The sequence below is a fragment of the Corvus cornix genome, chromosome Z (genome assembly GCF_000738735.6).
Source record: "Corvus cornix cornix isolate S_Up_H32 chromosome Z, ASM73873v5, whole genome shotgun sequence".
In the NCBI taxonomy this organism is placed as follows: Eukaryota; Metazoa; Chordata; class Aves; order Passeriformes; family Corvidae; genus Corvus; species Corvus cornix.
Genome location: NC_046357.1, coordinates 44,080,880 through 44,095,097, shown reverse-complemented (window position 1 = coordinate 44,095,097; position 14,218 = coordinate 44,080,880). Strand labels below are relative to the sequence as shown.

General features: G+C 44.0%; 1 protein-coding gene across 1 annotated transcript; it reads right to left on the bottom strand.

Moving 5' to 3' along the window:
- Window positions 1-4,788: 4,788 nt before the first annotated feature.
- TXN (thioredoxin) lies at window positions 4,789-14,170 on the bottom strand. Its single transcript, XM_039566647.1, has 5 exons — window positions 13,978-14,170; window positions 8,087-8,191; window positions 7,363-7,422; window positions 6,463-6,528; window positions 4,789-5,027 (listed from the first exon to the last, which is right to left on the bottom strand). Exons 1-5 carry the CDS (start codon window positions 13,999-14,001, stop codon window positions 4,965-4,967), a joined length of 318 nt encoding a protein of 105 aa, XP_039422581.1. The 5' UTR covers window positions 14,002-14,170; the 3' UTR covers window positions 4,789-4,964.
- Window positions 14,171-14,218: the final 48 nt, after the last annotated feature.

The window sequence follows — 14,218 nt, the reverse complement described above, 5'->3', positions numbered from 1 at the left end:
CTGGTGGCAGTAACTTGTCTGAGCTCAGGACACAGTGGGTACCCTCCTTGAGGAGTTCACCATGGCCTGCTACACCAAAGGCAGCCTCAGGAAGCACTGGGAATTGTTACAGAAGGCTGTGGTTTGTTGAAATCAGGGAACTATCCCTGGAATGGATTACTGCCTGATGAGCTTCTCTCATGGTCCCCCCAGGGTCGGTGCCTACAGGAGGGGTCATGAGACACTATCACCCAGCCACAGTATTCATTCTTATGTGAGATCTATTCCCCAGCTGGATCAAATCCAACCTTAAACTTGTCACCACATCTGCCTGTACTGAAGCAAGCAAGCCATAGCTCGGATCCTTGGCTTTTATCTTGCTCCCATGACCCCTTACTTTAATTGCTCATCTCGCACCGTCGGCTCCGGACAGGTTAGCTTGCTGCTGGCCATTACCTGCAGTGCAGAGAGACACCTCCTGTCCCTATCCTCAGCCCGTTATCACTAGCTCAGTGTGGGCTCAGCCTTCCAGGAAGCTGAAAGCCTCTGGAGCAATCCTGCTAAGTGGTGCTAAAACCACTGTGTTTCCATTATCAGCAGGCTTCACAGCTGTGAGTACTGTTCATGGTGTGGGTCCTTGCTCTCCCCGAGGTGCCCCTCTCAGAGGAACTAGAAACAAAGAAAGGTGAAATACCAGATTTCATTGTCTCCCTGAGCAAATGTGTACTTACTCAAGCAGAGGGGAAATGACCCAAGCCTGGTCTAAAATTCTTCCTTCTTCTGTGCCTTTGGACCTAATGCCTGGCTTCACCGCCCCCTAGAGTCTGTTTATACCTCTGTCACGTCCATGACAAATGCTCCAATTCCTGTAAGCCAGGCAGATGGTGCCGCGAGGATAGTAGGAGCCCACCTTCCCCCATGCATTTCCCTCTAGCCCATTACCTAGAGGTACTACCATCACCCCCGCACTGCCAGAGAGGTACAAGCACAAGGCATTCCCAGAGCCTGCCTGTGTATACACACATGTATAAAACCCACAGACAGCCGTGGCCACCTTGTGGCAATTTGCATCTCACAAGCTTGTGTTTGTCAGCTGCAGCTAGAGATGGGACTTTGGGCAGCTCCCATGCCTTCCTTACCTTGTCTGTCTGCCAGCCTGGACCATCTCAGCTTCCTCTCTCCAGAGGAGGAAGAACTGCATTTCAGGTGGATATCCTTCCCCAACATCTCCTTAAGATTTTTACAAGTTTCTCAAACTCATCTAGTTCCATCTTTATCAAGGTTTTGGTACTGGGGATGTTGCAGGGGTGGCTTCTGGTGAGGAGGAGAAGCTGCCACTACATCAGATAGAGCCGGTGACAGCCAACTCCAAAAGGGATTTAAACAATGACCAAAGCCAAGCCCTCTGTGATACCTGAGTTTAAATAAAAGTGCTAAACTATAGCGGCAGGGAGAAAGGAACAAGAGTACATGAGAAAAAGCATCTTGTAAGACACCTTCACCTGGTCAGACTCTCCCACCCCTCACCAAGGGTGAGGGACCAGCACAACAGCATTAATCCAGCAAGGATTTCAACAGCATGTTCCTCCAGCCAATTCCTTGGGTGGCTGAAAGCTGCATGTCAATGGAGCTCAATCCAGAGGAGCGGCTATGCCACAGTTTGTTGGCATCGGTAAAACAATGTAAGTAATTTTTTAGTTTGGTAGATCCAGCTAGTTTTGAATAGTTAAGAAATTAAACATTAAAATTATTACAAATACTCTTACTGGAATCATTCCAGAGGGGAATCAAAGTCTAACTTATTCAGGTCAAGGAAAGAATGGAAAGCAGATGGCTAGCTCAGTTGACTGCTGCAAGAGATTGAAGAGACATGTGGGTGATTAAGCACCCCACATACATGACATGACTTCCCCAAGTGCACAAGAGCCTTTTCAGAACCCCTGGATGAAAGTAAGGAGTGTTGCTATTCCACTGCAATTTGATCACGCACAGTTCACTTATCCACTCACTGTGACCCCCTGGCTCTTCCTTTCATGTTAGTCCTCTCTCATTAAACCTAATTATTCCAGCTATGTGTTTTAATTGCTGTACTCAAGGAAGTACTTCTCTTCCTGTTGGCCAGCCCATTATAAGGAGGCTATGTAACAGGCCTGCAGACAAAAACATCTTGCTTTTCTTGTTTGACAGCAAGGCATAGATCCCAGCTATTTCACAGCCAAATGACAGAGACTGCAGTCACTGCCTGATGGGAGAACTTCTTCCTGAAACCCTTATTCCCAGAAGAAACCTTTCTATGTTGTTTTTTCTCTGCCATGTACATCAAGTTTACCAAACACTCAAGTCAGTTGGCCATCTACCACCTCTCTTAAAGGCGTATTTTCAGGTCACTGGATCAAAGCATCCAATTCTGTTCATGCAAGCAGCAGACCACAGAGTTTAATGAAAGCGTGAATGCTGTGCTACTGCCTGGCACATAGCAATGCTGGCCTCACACCTTCACACAAAAAACAAGCAAAAAATGCACCCACTGAGCTCTCTACAAAGTATCATTACTTAATTCCCATGTGGGAGGGCATATGGCTAAAGCCCTAGGCTTTAGCAAGGATACTCATGCCCATTCCATTTAGAAGAAAATGCTTATTTGCTGTACCTAGGCTTGTTAAAGACCGAAAGACCCTGTCCTTGCCTGTTGAAAGACTCAAGCCAGTTCCCATCCTGAACTAGGGTTCTCTTGTCCCAGTAGGGGCACTTTTGCTCTAGGAATGGAGGCTCCTTACACATAACCAAAACAAAGCATAGGCTTCCATGACCTGTAATGACAAGGACCAACTACAAACAGTCAGATTCTGGTATAACTGTGCATTTGAGGAACATGTGTTGTTTCCTTTAAAGGGAACGTTTACCTAACATGGAGATCCCCACTGCATTTTCCCCAAAGAGCCAAGCCTTAAAGAACATCTTTCAAATTAGGCTGTGTAAGTTATATTCACCACAGTGTGCCTATATACCAGTTCTTGGGAGGGGAAGATACGGTGGCACAGAAGTTGAACTCACTGCCCATTTAAGAACTGCTTTGCACCCCTTGCTTCAGCACAAGAGGTATTCCAGCTATTCTGGTCTTCCCAATCATGACTTGAATTTCCAGTCACCGTCACCTGGATTGTCCAAGGCTACTGCAGAGTAACATCTTATTAAAAAAGTAAACTATGTGTTAAACTCAACACACAAGCAGCAATGCACCACTGACTGCACCTTTTCCCTGCTGTAACAGGCAACAACCTCATCTGGCCTCACCTCAGCAGAAACACTGGATGTTGCAGCACAGTTTAGTATTATTTCTTAAGGATGATGTGGGATGCCGGGGCATCTTACTGAACTTCATCTGGAACTTTCAGCAGGAATTTTTAAAATCTTTCTTACAGTTACTGCCCAGAAATAGGCCACACAGAATCTGCTTCCAAAAGCAATGCTTGTTTGCAGATGGTGTGATGTTAATAATGCATTCTTGCTACAGCTTCATTTTATTCTCTCCTCACGAGTCTGTCCATGGCAGCACTTGGGGCAGTGGTTTCCCATTTACCTTTGAACAGTTCAAACACACAGCTGCATTTCTCTTAGTCTAATAGCCAGAGCTACATGGAAAATATTTCCCATGTTCTTCTCATTGAATAATCACAACTCAGAACTTACATCCAAGAAGAACCTTGATGGCTCATCCTCAAGAAAAGGGTGTGGCCACTTCTTGGACTAGAAAAATCTTGTTTCAAATTGGGAACATATAAATTAAGCTGTTCAAGGCCCCCAGTCCTCCAGAGCCATGAAGAAATTCATGCATGCTTGTGAAGTGAGTGTAAGGCTGAGTCATGGTGAGTTCCCTACCACAAAGACAAGAGGCTCACTCATTCCACATTGTGTGCATATGCAGCAGGAAGTCTAGCTTTTCCATGAGTGATACTCTGTGAGCAGCACAGCTCACTAAGCTGTACCCACTGCTAGGTACAGCCCTGCTCCCTTCTTTGCTGACTTCTTATACAGGACAACATCGAAGCCAGCAAGGAAGCCATTTTGACACAGTGGAAAAAACACTGTTCTTTGTAACAGTGCCAAGAGTAGGTGAATGGCAGGTATAAAAAGGCTGGCAGGACAGCATTCATCTAGGCAGCCTGATTCAGGATTGGAGGACCACAGAGTCCAGTTTACTGTCCAACACAGTGTCAAGTATGTTTTAAAAGTGCAACAGTGCAATCAAGTGAAAATTACAAGAGTATATAAATATAAATTCTCTTGACCTTAAGACACTACAAGTTTCACTTCTTCAGTCATTTGCTCCAGACTATTGCCTAGGAACCAAGCAGCCCAACTCAGACTAAACACACTTTGTTACTAATAGAACCAGAAGGTACACATGCCAATGACAAGGAAGAACTGAAAAGGCAAAAAGGCAGCAAGTCCAAGTTCTACCTTGCACTTCCATGGTAGGATTGGTATTATGCCCTGGAAGGACAAGTCTTAGCTTTGAAGTCTAAAAAGTCTTTTAACAAAAGAAAGAACTATCCTACCCAGTGATCACCATCTTTTCTCCAACTCCCCTTTCTGTGTTTTTAAACCAGATTATAGCCTGGTGACTACCATCTGAGTAAGGTGGCAGCAGACTTCTCCTAAAGCAACCATCATGGCTATCCCATGTCAACAATAGATGAGGTTGCCTTTGACAAGTCTTTGTATCCAGACAGTACTCCTTTAACACAGCAAAATCTGACACCCACCTGACATAGAATTCTTAACATTTTTGTTAAACACACAGCAATATCCAAAAGTGAAGACTTTATACTTTATTGTACTCATATACATGGACCAAGAAGATAGTTTGCACCACTTAATCTAGCTAGCTTGTTTAGTTGTTGGTTTTTTTTTTTTTAAGTAGAAAAGTTACAGGCTGTAATTTAGCCAAAGCAGTCATGCTTCAGTGTCTTCATGGCTGGAGATTAGACTAGACTTTTAATGGTCTCTTCCAGCTTCTCTTTATTGGCCCCGGAGAACTCCTGCACCTGTAAAGAGAGATTGATTTTTAGAACTCTTGCATTCAATGCTTCTTAACATTAGTTGCATAGCATCCAGTCACATATGCACCTATTCAATTCTGCTAAAACCTAAAATTTTTCCCATCCTCAAAACGGAGTATTTTGCAGATATCCATGTATTTATTTCCCACACAACTCATGCGAAACAAAATACTATCAAAATTCACTTCCAGACTACCATTGATCCTGAATCTAGATTGTGGAAGACTCAAAGAGGCTTAAAGAGACTCTGAAGGTCCCCACATATCAGAGGCAGCTTAGAAGTCACCTTGGCTTGCTCAGGACCCTACCAATCAAATTCTGGAAGGACTGTTCCAAATGACCTACCCCTGCACCTGGCTTCTCCTGTGAGAACTGTTCTTTTTGCAACTTACAGGGAAAAATGATAGAGGCAACATTCCTCCGCTGTCTCAAAACCAGCAGCTCTGTCTTCCTGTATCTACAGGGGTACAAGGTACAGAGCAGACTACACTACAGGCCATGAAACTTCTTGCTTGATATAAAAAGCAACACATTGACTGTCATGCTGTAATCACAATTCTTCCAATAACATCACAAAGTTGTGTAAGTTTACCCTAACAGAACTGTCAAAGGTTCAGACTGACCCCATACTGAACTGAAAGCCACCCTACATGTGACACTCAACTATACAGGGTATAATTCCATCCCCTTCAGCCATGAAACTTACATCCAAGCACTGTTTTCCTTTAGAAAAGCCTACCTTCAGCTTGCTCGGCAAGCTAAAAGCCTAAGACAACACATGCAGCTCAGGAAGTTCAGGCACAGAGCTAGTCAAACTGCCCTGCACAGGCAGCCCACTGTGCTGTCAGAGCACAATCTGCGTCCCATCTCAACCATCTCTTGGCAGTGCAGACACAAGAGGTCTGTTCAGTCCTTTAACAGGGACAGGACCTTCACTTCAAAGATTATACAGCCTCTGTGTGAAATAAGCTAAACAGTTGTTTGTTGTATATAACCTCAACCAGGTTAGAGACTTCTGTTTGGGTGGGATTCCACAGGCACCTATAGTCATGTCTCTGCTTGAACACAAGCTGCATCCAGATGACAAACACTGACCAAGTAAAGAGCAGGGTGCTAGGCAGATAGACCAGCAGTCTTAACACTGACATCTCACCCCGCTATCTCTCATGAAGCTCAGCCTGTAAGATTCACCTGTAACTAACTCAGTTCACTACCTGTGAACAACAGTTTGCATCACCAGTTAACTGCTGGTTACATTTGCTGTGGTACTAAGATGAACTTGCTTGCTCTCAGGAGTGCCTTAATGCTAGTGGTGCCACAGAGACATAATCAAGAGAAGGCAGACTAAGTAGTCCAACACTCCCAATCTTCTTTGAAGTGTTTAGCTCGCCTGCTCCAGTTCCAAAAAAGCAGAGCCTACCTTCTTTCCGTTCTTGTAGAACTGGAACGTTGGCATGCACTTCACATCACAGTGTGAAGCGACATCCTGGAAGAGACAAAAAAACAATTTTTCAACTGGGTATATTCTCAAGGATGTTGAATTTAGAACCCACTCTAGCTGACTTCTGTTTAGGTAACAGAGCAAAGTCACTGCTGCTCGAGATAAAGTAAAAAGCACTTTGCTTGTCCACCACTAGCAAAACCAGTGCAGTATTAACATCTCCCTGAAGTAAGCCTTAAAGATCCCCTCTTCAACATTTAGTTCATGCACTAGCAAAAACCTTAATCTTAACCTGTACTGTGTTTGGAAAAAACCTCTGCATCAAAACAGAGGTCTGTTTGTAGGACACAAGAGCCCTATGGCAACTCTTGGGCTTCCATGTAACATTTTTCAAGTACCTATTTGGCAATGCTGAAACTGCAATACCGCAGACATTTTATTGCACTTAATTCAAGACCTAATTTCATTTTTAATGAAAGACAAAACAGTGCCAAGAGCAGTGGAGACACCAGACAGATCAGTAGGTTGTGAACCATTAGGTTTAATGAAGATTGCATCAAAGCAGCTTAAGACCTTAGATTAATGCTCCCTCCCAAAGTAAAGGGTCAGTGCTCCCAAGTTATCTGACACATGCCATAGGACTTCAAGGGTGCTGATAACCAAGGCAGTTTGTTCTGCTCAGGTATTCTCAAAAAAAAAAAAAAAAAAAAAAAAAAAATAAAAAAAAAAATCATTCTTTCCAGCTAAATCCCTATGTTTCAATTTTAAGTTGAAGTAAATTCCCGTTTTTAGTGTGTGTGAAGACATTTTGAAGAGAAGTCTCTATCACTTGTGTGGAAGTCCTTAGCTGTCTTCCCTCAGCACCACCCCACAGCTTACCTGGGCATCATCCACATCGATCTCTATGAACACCACATCACCATACTTCTCACACAAACTCTAGAAAGAAATAAAAATAACTATGCAGTTGCAATGTTCCAGGAAAGCTTCCTGAAAAGATGCATTCATATAAATTGAAAGGCTGGTGCTGCTTAAACTGCTAGTGATACATGCTTTATTATCTTAAAGCAGCTATTTTACTACCACAGCAAAAATTTTCTATTCTGCTCCAGACTTTCTGGAAGAGTCTGTGGAAATCTGTTCTTCCCACAAGGACCCACATATCCCAAGACATAGGTGGAAGGCCTTCTCTTGCAGCCTTTAGCTGATCACCAAAAGATGCTACTGTTTCTCCTACTTTATCAGGAGATAACATGGCCACCTAAACACAGCTGGAGAAGTTACATTAACTGTTTACAGAAGGGTAAGCATTGTTTCCTCTCTGTATCCTACTGCTTGAAGCAATGCAACTGGCAGGTCTCTGCAGACCTGAAATACATTTAAGCACCAGGACAAAAGCTAAACCTTATATTAGTTCCCAGCTATATCAAAGGTCAGTCTATTTTACTTGGTAGTCTTAAAAACAGATACTTCTGCAACTTCTTTTTCCAGGAAATGATGGCAATCACATAAGGTAAAAGGAATTTTCCTCCATGTTATTGTCAAGCAACACAAACATTTATATACAGTTTAATGCAGAAATAAACCCAGAAAAACTACTTACATGGAAAAAGGGCTTGATCATTTTGCATGGTCCACACCACGTGGCAGAGAAATCAACTACTATAAGCTTCTCACCAGCAGATTTCAGTTCTGCCTCAAATTCAACCTACAAAAAAAAAAAATATTGAACACATTAATGATTCCCCCCTCCTTTCCTAAATAAGACTAATCCCAATGATGGCTTGCTCTCAGACCTAACACACTAATCATTATGGCAGCTCTTAAACACTTAACTGGGTTATTTGTACCATCATGTAAGTGCTTCAATATGAATTGCTTTCATTGGTGTTAGCAGCAGTCAGTGTCTTATGACTCTCCAATTAGAAAACAGCCAAAATGCTCAGTCAGTCTAACTCACTGAATTGTGGGAACAAGCTAGAAATTCTCTAGTTATGATGCTCAACTCTGCCAGCTCTGTGTTGTCCCCTAAATGTGATCCTTACTGTTTTTCATAATCCAGATCTCATTTCTGGATTGGTAGCAAGACTTACTTTCTTCTGGGACAGACCTTCCTTTGCAGAACTTGAAAAGGACAGAAACAAACCTTTGTACAGTCCTCCACTTTGGTGACTTTTCCAGTCAATAGCTAACATTAAAATGATATTGTGTGTTTTACTCTAAAGCATGTTTTTGAAAGCAACCTCATAGGATAGTTATTTTGCCAAGTGAACCCACATTTGACATCACTAGCCAAAGCAATGCTACACATACAGACTACACAAATAAACACCCAATACTTATTCAGAGTCGTCAAATCTGTGTGTTACACTTAGTCACACCAATCATCTGTGGACAATATTCCTTGGAACTAAACATTCTTACATGCCATTACTCATTTTTGCTGGTCAAAAAGTGAATGCTTTGATAGAACTGAAAGACATTAAAAGCAATAAATACTTGCATGCTAGCAAAAGGCTAACAAATATCTCAGGCAGAAGCAGAAAGTGCTGGCCACCTACTTCCTGACACTATCAAAGAAAGTACAAGCCACTTCAATGATTTTCAACTTCGTTTTCTTGGCAATCAAGCTTCAGGAGAACTGTTAGTATAAACTTCAAAAGATAGCTGCTTTAGTCCCCCCAGCTTAAGAGAGCAAAGCACTGGAGTCCTATCAGCAACAGCTGACTGAAAGGAGTGTGGTTACTTGCCAGATGTACACAGGGGCTGGTTTTGCAGTGCAGGAGGAGTTAACTAATTCATACCAGCTTCTGCAATCAGCCACAATAAACTGAGACTTGACTCTAGTAAGCTAAAGAATGTCATGCAGGTGAGGAGCCAAAAGTGCACACAGTCAAACTGGACACGAGTGTATTTAACATGCAAGCAGAGATCCTGCATGAACATTCTTATGTATGTATAATCCTATGTGAAAGTCTCCACAGCTTCCTGTAACTTTCAAATACACTCAGCTTTACATCTCCCTGTTAACAGACTTTTTCCCTCCCCACGTAGCTCTCTTCAGAGATACACATCCATGTTGGTTTTTCTATCCTCGCATCTTGGACATCACAGCTACTCTGATACAAGATCTGTTGTAACACTGCACACCACGTACTCTCATTCTGAAAGAGATGGGAACAGTTAAGTTTTCCTGTCTCCCTACCTTCCCCTACTCCTGTACTGACATAGTATGCATTCCTGCACTCATTCCCACCAAGAGTTTAATGTCCCTTTACACAGCAATCCACGATTGCTGCTCCCTCCCAGTACTTACTTATAGTGTAAGTTCCTCAATCAAGCCTCACTCCTTTTGGCCTTGAAATCCTAATATTGATTTTTGGTATAGCTTCTCAGACCTCTGCACTGTAACATCACCACTCTATTGATTCCACTTCCCGCAGCTGCCAGCTTGACCATCCTCTTTTAACCTGTAAGTCTCCTGTCCAGCTACATAATTACTGTATTCTGCAAAAGGACGCCCAGCCCTGGAATGTGTTAATCATATGGCTACATACCTCAGGTTTGCTATTGCTTAGAACAAAGGGAAAGTGGAACGGCATCGTAATTACAGCTGGTCACATACCATTCACCACTAGTGGTGACCTGGTCCTGACTACAAATCAGGTGTTACCCTGTAAACCCTCTCTAATATCAGCCAAAATTGCTGTAGGACAGTTAAAAGAGATGCTGGGTCTGAAGGTGTTACCCCTGCAAGTTAGAAAATATCGAACTAGCAAGAAGTTCCAAAAGTTTTTCTAGTGAGCTTAATTTCTCTGGAGGACGGAAGACAGTAGCAGGAGCAAAACAAAAAACAAGCTGCTTGACCTGTCCAACTGACTTCACTAGTTGCCTTTCATGTTAACTGTGAAGTGACAAGCTTTCATATAAAAAACAAAAAATCTGATACCAGAAGGAGAACCTCCCATCACAAGACTATTTTGTCACACTTTGAGAGGATCTTACAGCTTTGTTAAAGAACATTTTCTTCAGGTAACAGCTCACTGGGGGAAGCCTCAGCTAGCATGCTGGTAACTATTGGTTTGTTCTTTGGGTTTTTTTGGTTTTATTTTTTTTTCTTTTCTTAAATATTTAACTACAGCTTCCCTGAACACACACAAGATGACAATTTTGCTTCTATTGTTGCCCAGCAGAAAAGGGCATGCTACCTTCAACAAACACATTGGTAGCAGGCATCTGTTTCCAAGAGCCAAGTAAGAAGGTCTAATAATGAAAGCCTCTAGTGCCTCAGAGGTTCCCAGTACCTCCTTCAAAAAGGAGGCTGCTGGCCACAGATGGTGCTGAAAGGAGTCTGCTGCTCTCAGCAATAGATAAGATAGCTCCACACTATCTGGCAGATTTGATTAAAGTTTGGTTGTAAACATTATTTTCAACACATATCAAGTCACCCTTGAACTTGCCCAGTCATCACCTGACTGCCAATGGTTACTATGTAATTTAGTGAGGTTTTTTAAATACAGAAGCTAGCATAAACAGACCAAAGGTTCAACTGCATGAGCTCCCTAGCACACACCACTTCTAAAACTATCACTTGTAGCTGAAACTGCAATTTTTCAGCATTTTCTTTAACTCAAATAACAAGAGAGGCAGCTAGAATGAAGAGAAAAGTTTTGACAGCACCAGCTTTTAAAGTTTATGTACCCCATTACCTTCTGCTATAAAAGGCAGTATGTCCCACAGCCAAACCCTCTTACACTAGTCACTCATCTCAAGGCCACTACAAACCAACCAAAATACTTCTCCTTCTGTGCTCTAGCAGGTACTACAGCGGGATCAGTCAAGCACCCTGAAAATAGCCATTCTTCAGAAGCGAGTCTGTTTCTGGAGAGATGTGTAGGGAGAAAGGGCATATCTAGCTAGGTCTCACTCATAGAAGTCCTTGCAGACAGTGCAAGAATGGGTTTTCCCCTTTGTATCAGAAAAGAATACAAATGTGCTTTACTGAAAACCAGAATTAATCCAGAGATCCCAGTTGCACTGTGCTTGAATACTCTGGGTGTTACTGATGTTAAAATGCTGTTGTCAGCATGACTGTTGAGTCCACACTCTCCATGGATGAGCAACAAAATTCTGCTTTAACAGTGCTTTAACTAAAGCAGACTATTAATCAATGCTCACAGCTAGGAGGATAGTAGAAGCCTGGCTAACTTAGAACAGGCTCTTCCTTCAGAGCCAGGTTTGTCTTGCCATGTGTAATCTGTTCCTGTGTGTAACAAACCCCTCAAATCTTACACCAAAAGTTTGCCCCTCCTGTGCCACCACAAACAGAGAAGGGGGAAAAGATGCAAAGCAGAACAACAGTTTGAGGTTGCATTCACACACCATTCTCTCTCCAGGACCTGAATGGTAAGGCATTTCATTCTTAAGGAGCTTCCGGCATTCACCGGTTTTTGAGCTGGGGTCACAAGTGTTAGTTTGTATATTTATGTATCAGATGTCAACACTTTTGTGGTCCAGTGGGAGAGGTCTGACACGCTTTTCATTTATAAAGTGAACTGACTGTAGAAGAACACAGCCTAGAAAACAAACTTGGATGTGTGAGAGACTGGAAAGACTGAGGTCTCAAAACATTTTGGAGTGCAAATATGCGGGGGAAGGGGCAGGTCAGGCCTTGCTCCGGTGAGGCAGTGCACTGCCCCACACACCCCATCCTTAAGACACTGTATCCCAGCCGCACAGTGGCTGCCAATCACAGGCACACTGGAGGCGAGGGGTATTTAAGGTCGAACATGCTGCTAGCACATGTCTTGACCCTACCTCCTATTGGAATTTCTAGCAGCTGAACACCTCTGGGACCCAGGAGTTAGTAGCTATATGTGCCCTTTTCTATATATTTTCTGTCCTTTTCTTCTTCTAATTCCCTCTTCTCAGAATTTTTGAGTAACCTGCAATCAAACAGACTTGGAGTTTGCTAAGTTGAATAGGCTAAGTTAATACTTTGAGAAGTGTTTTATGTAGACTGAATGTTGCACTAAACCTTTTGCCAAAGTTCTCTGATTTTCTAAAGTTGCCAGTAAAGTCTTTTTTGTTATTTTGACCTCTTGAGAATATCTTGTCAGTACTTCTCCCCCGTGTCTAACTCAGAGTACATGAACAACTGTAAGCCCTGTTAAAGACCTTGTAGAGCGAGTTTTTTGGGGCCTCACAGGATGCCACACAGCGTCACTTGCAGATGCCTCAAAATGAGATCAAACTGACACTTGCACCAAATTTCAAGTTCAAAAGGCGAGACTAGCCAAACAGGATTTTTCCTGAAGTGAAAAGCTTGCTAAGTTTGCACGGAGAACATTTTTTGAGACTTGGGTTCCTAAGTTACAGCTAACAAATACTCTATTGTTGTCTATCAACCACATCAGCTGCTGTGCACAAGACCACATGCTATTTCATCAGCAGCATGGTATTCTCCATGTGTTGGTCTAGGCCTTATTACTATTCTGTACCTCAAAGCCACAGATGTGTTTGTATTCACAGAATCATCCAAAAAGTGATGTGATGCATTAGCGTAGTGAATATGTCAGACAGCAGCATTACAAGGGAAATACTACTTATGCCAGCAACTTCTGCTATGTAAGTATGGGTAATAGGCTCTAGCAGTCCCATTCAAGTCAAGAAAAATGGATTCATTTTTCCATTATCTCCTACCCAGAAAGGCAACAGAACTTAGGCCAAACTCCAAGAAAGCAGTCTAGTCCTCTACACACTAGCAGTACATAAGGCAAATCGGGACTGCTAAATTAGGGTACTGTATCACAAAATCCGTTAGGTTGGAAAAGACCTCCGAGATCGCCGACTCTACGTGACCCAACACCACACTGTCAACCAGACCATAGCACTGAGTGCCACGTCCAGTCCTTTAAACATCTCCGGGGACGGTGACTCCACCACCTCCCTGGAAAGCCCATTCCAACGTCTAATCACGCTGTCTTTAAAGAAATTCCTCCTAATGTCCAGCCTAAACCTCCCCCGACGCAGCTTAAGACTGTGTCCTCTCCTCCTGTCGCTGTAGTACCCTGCTACCCGCTTGAGAAACGAAGCCTTTTCCTTAAGACTTTAAAGTGCGATGAGCAACAACCTGTCATAATGTGAAGTTGCATCACCTCCCTGCTCATTCCGACTCCCCGAAGTCTCAGGTCGCGCAGTTATTTGTTCCCTCTCCCTGGTCTGACCGAGCCCTCCGCGCGGTTTCCCCCGTTCCCGCCGCATGGCTGAAGCAGGCTCCGCCTGCCCGGGCAGCACACCGGCTCTCACCCGCCATCTCCCGCAGGCCAAGGCCTCTCGGGAGCCCAGGGCAGCCCAAGCAGAGTCCCCTGACTGCTTAGCTGCCCCCAGCAGCTCTCCCTCCCCGTTCGCCCGCCCGTCGGGGAAATGATGCTCATCCCGCCGCCCGCCCCTCTCACGGCTAAAGGACATGGCCGCCTCGCCCATCGGACTCACCAAGCTGCCCACGGTCTTCACCATGGCGGCGACGGCTGGGAAAGGAGGGTCGGTGGCTTAAAGGCAAGAAACCAAGGGCTTCGTCCCCGCGCTCGTCTCGGTTTCCTCCCTCGCCTCCCGCTGCCCCAGCGCTTCTCCCGCGCCGCCCCAGCCGCCCTTTTATCCCCAGCGCCGCGCCGCGCCGCGCATGCGCGGGCCCCCGCCCAGCCTCCTGCGCTCCCTGCGCCCCCCCCCCCCCCCC

Excerpts from the sequence above, each read along its gene's own strand:
- TXN (XM_039566647.1), bottom strand. The coding sequence starts at position 14,001 with ATGGTGAAGACCGTGGGCAGCTTG. Across the intron at positions 8,192-13,977 it reads TGAAGACCGTGGGCAGCTTG|GTTGAATTTGAGGCAGAACT; the intron begins GTGAGTCCGATG and ends TTTTTTTTGTAG. Across the intron at positions 5,028-6,462 it reads TCTACAAGAACGGAAAGAAG|GTGCAGGAGTTCTCCGGGGC; the intron begins GTAGGCTCTGCT and ends CTCTCTTTACAG.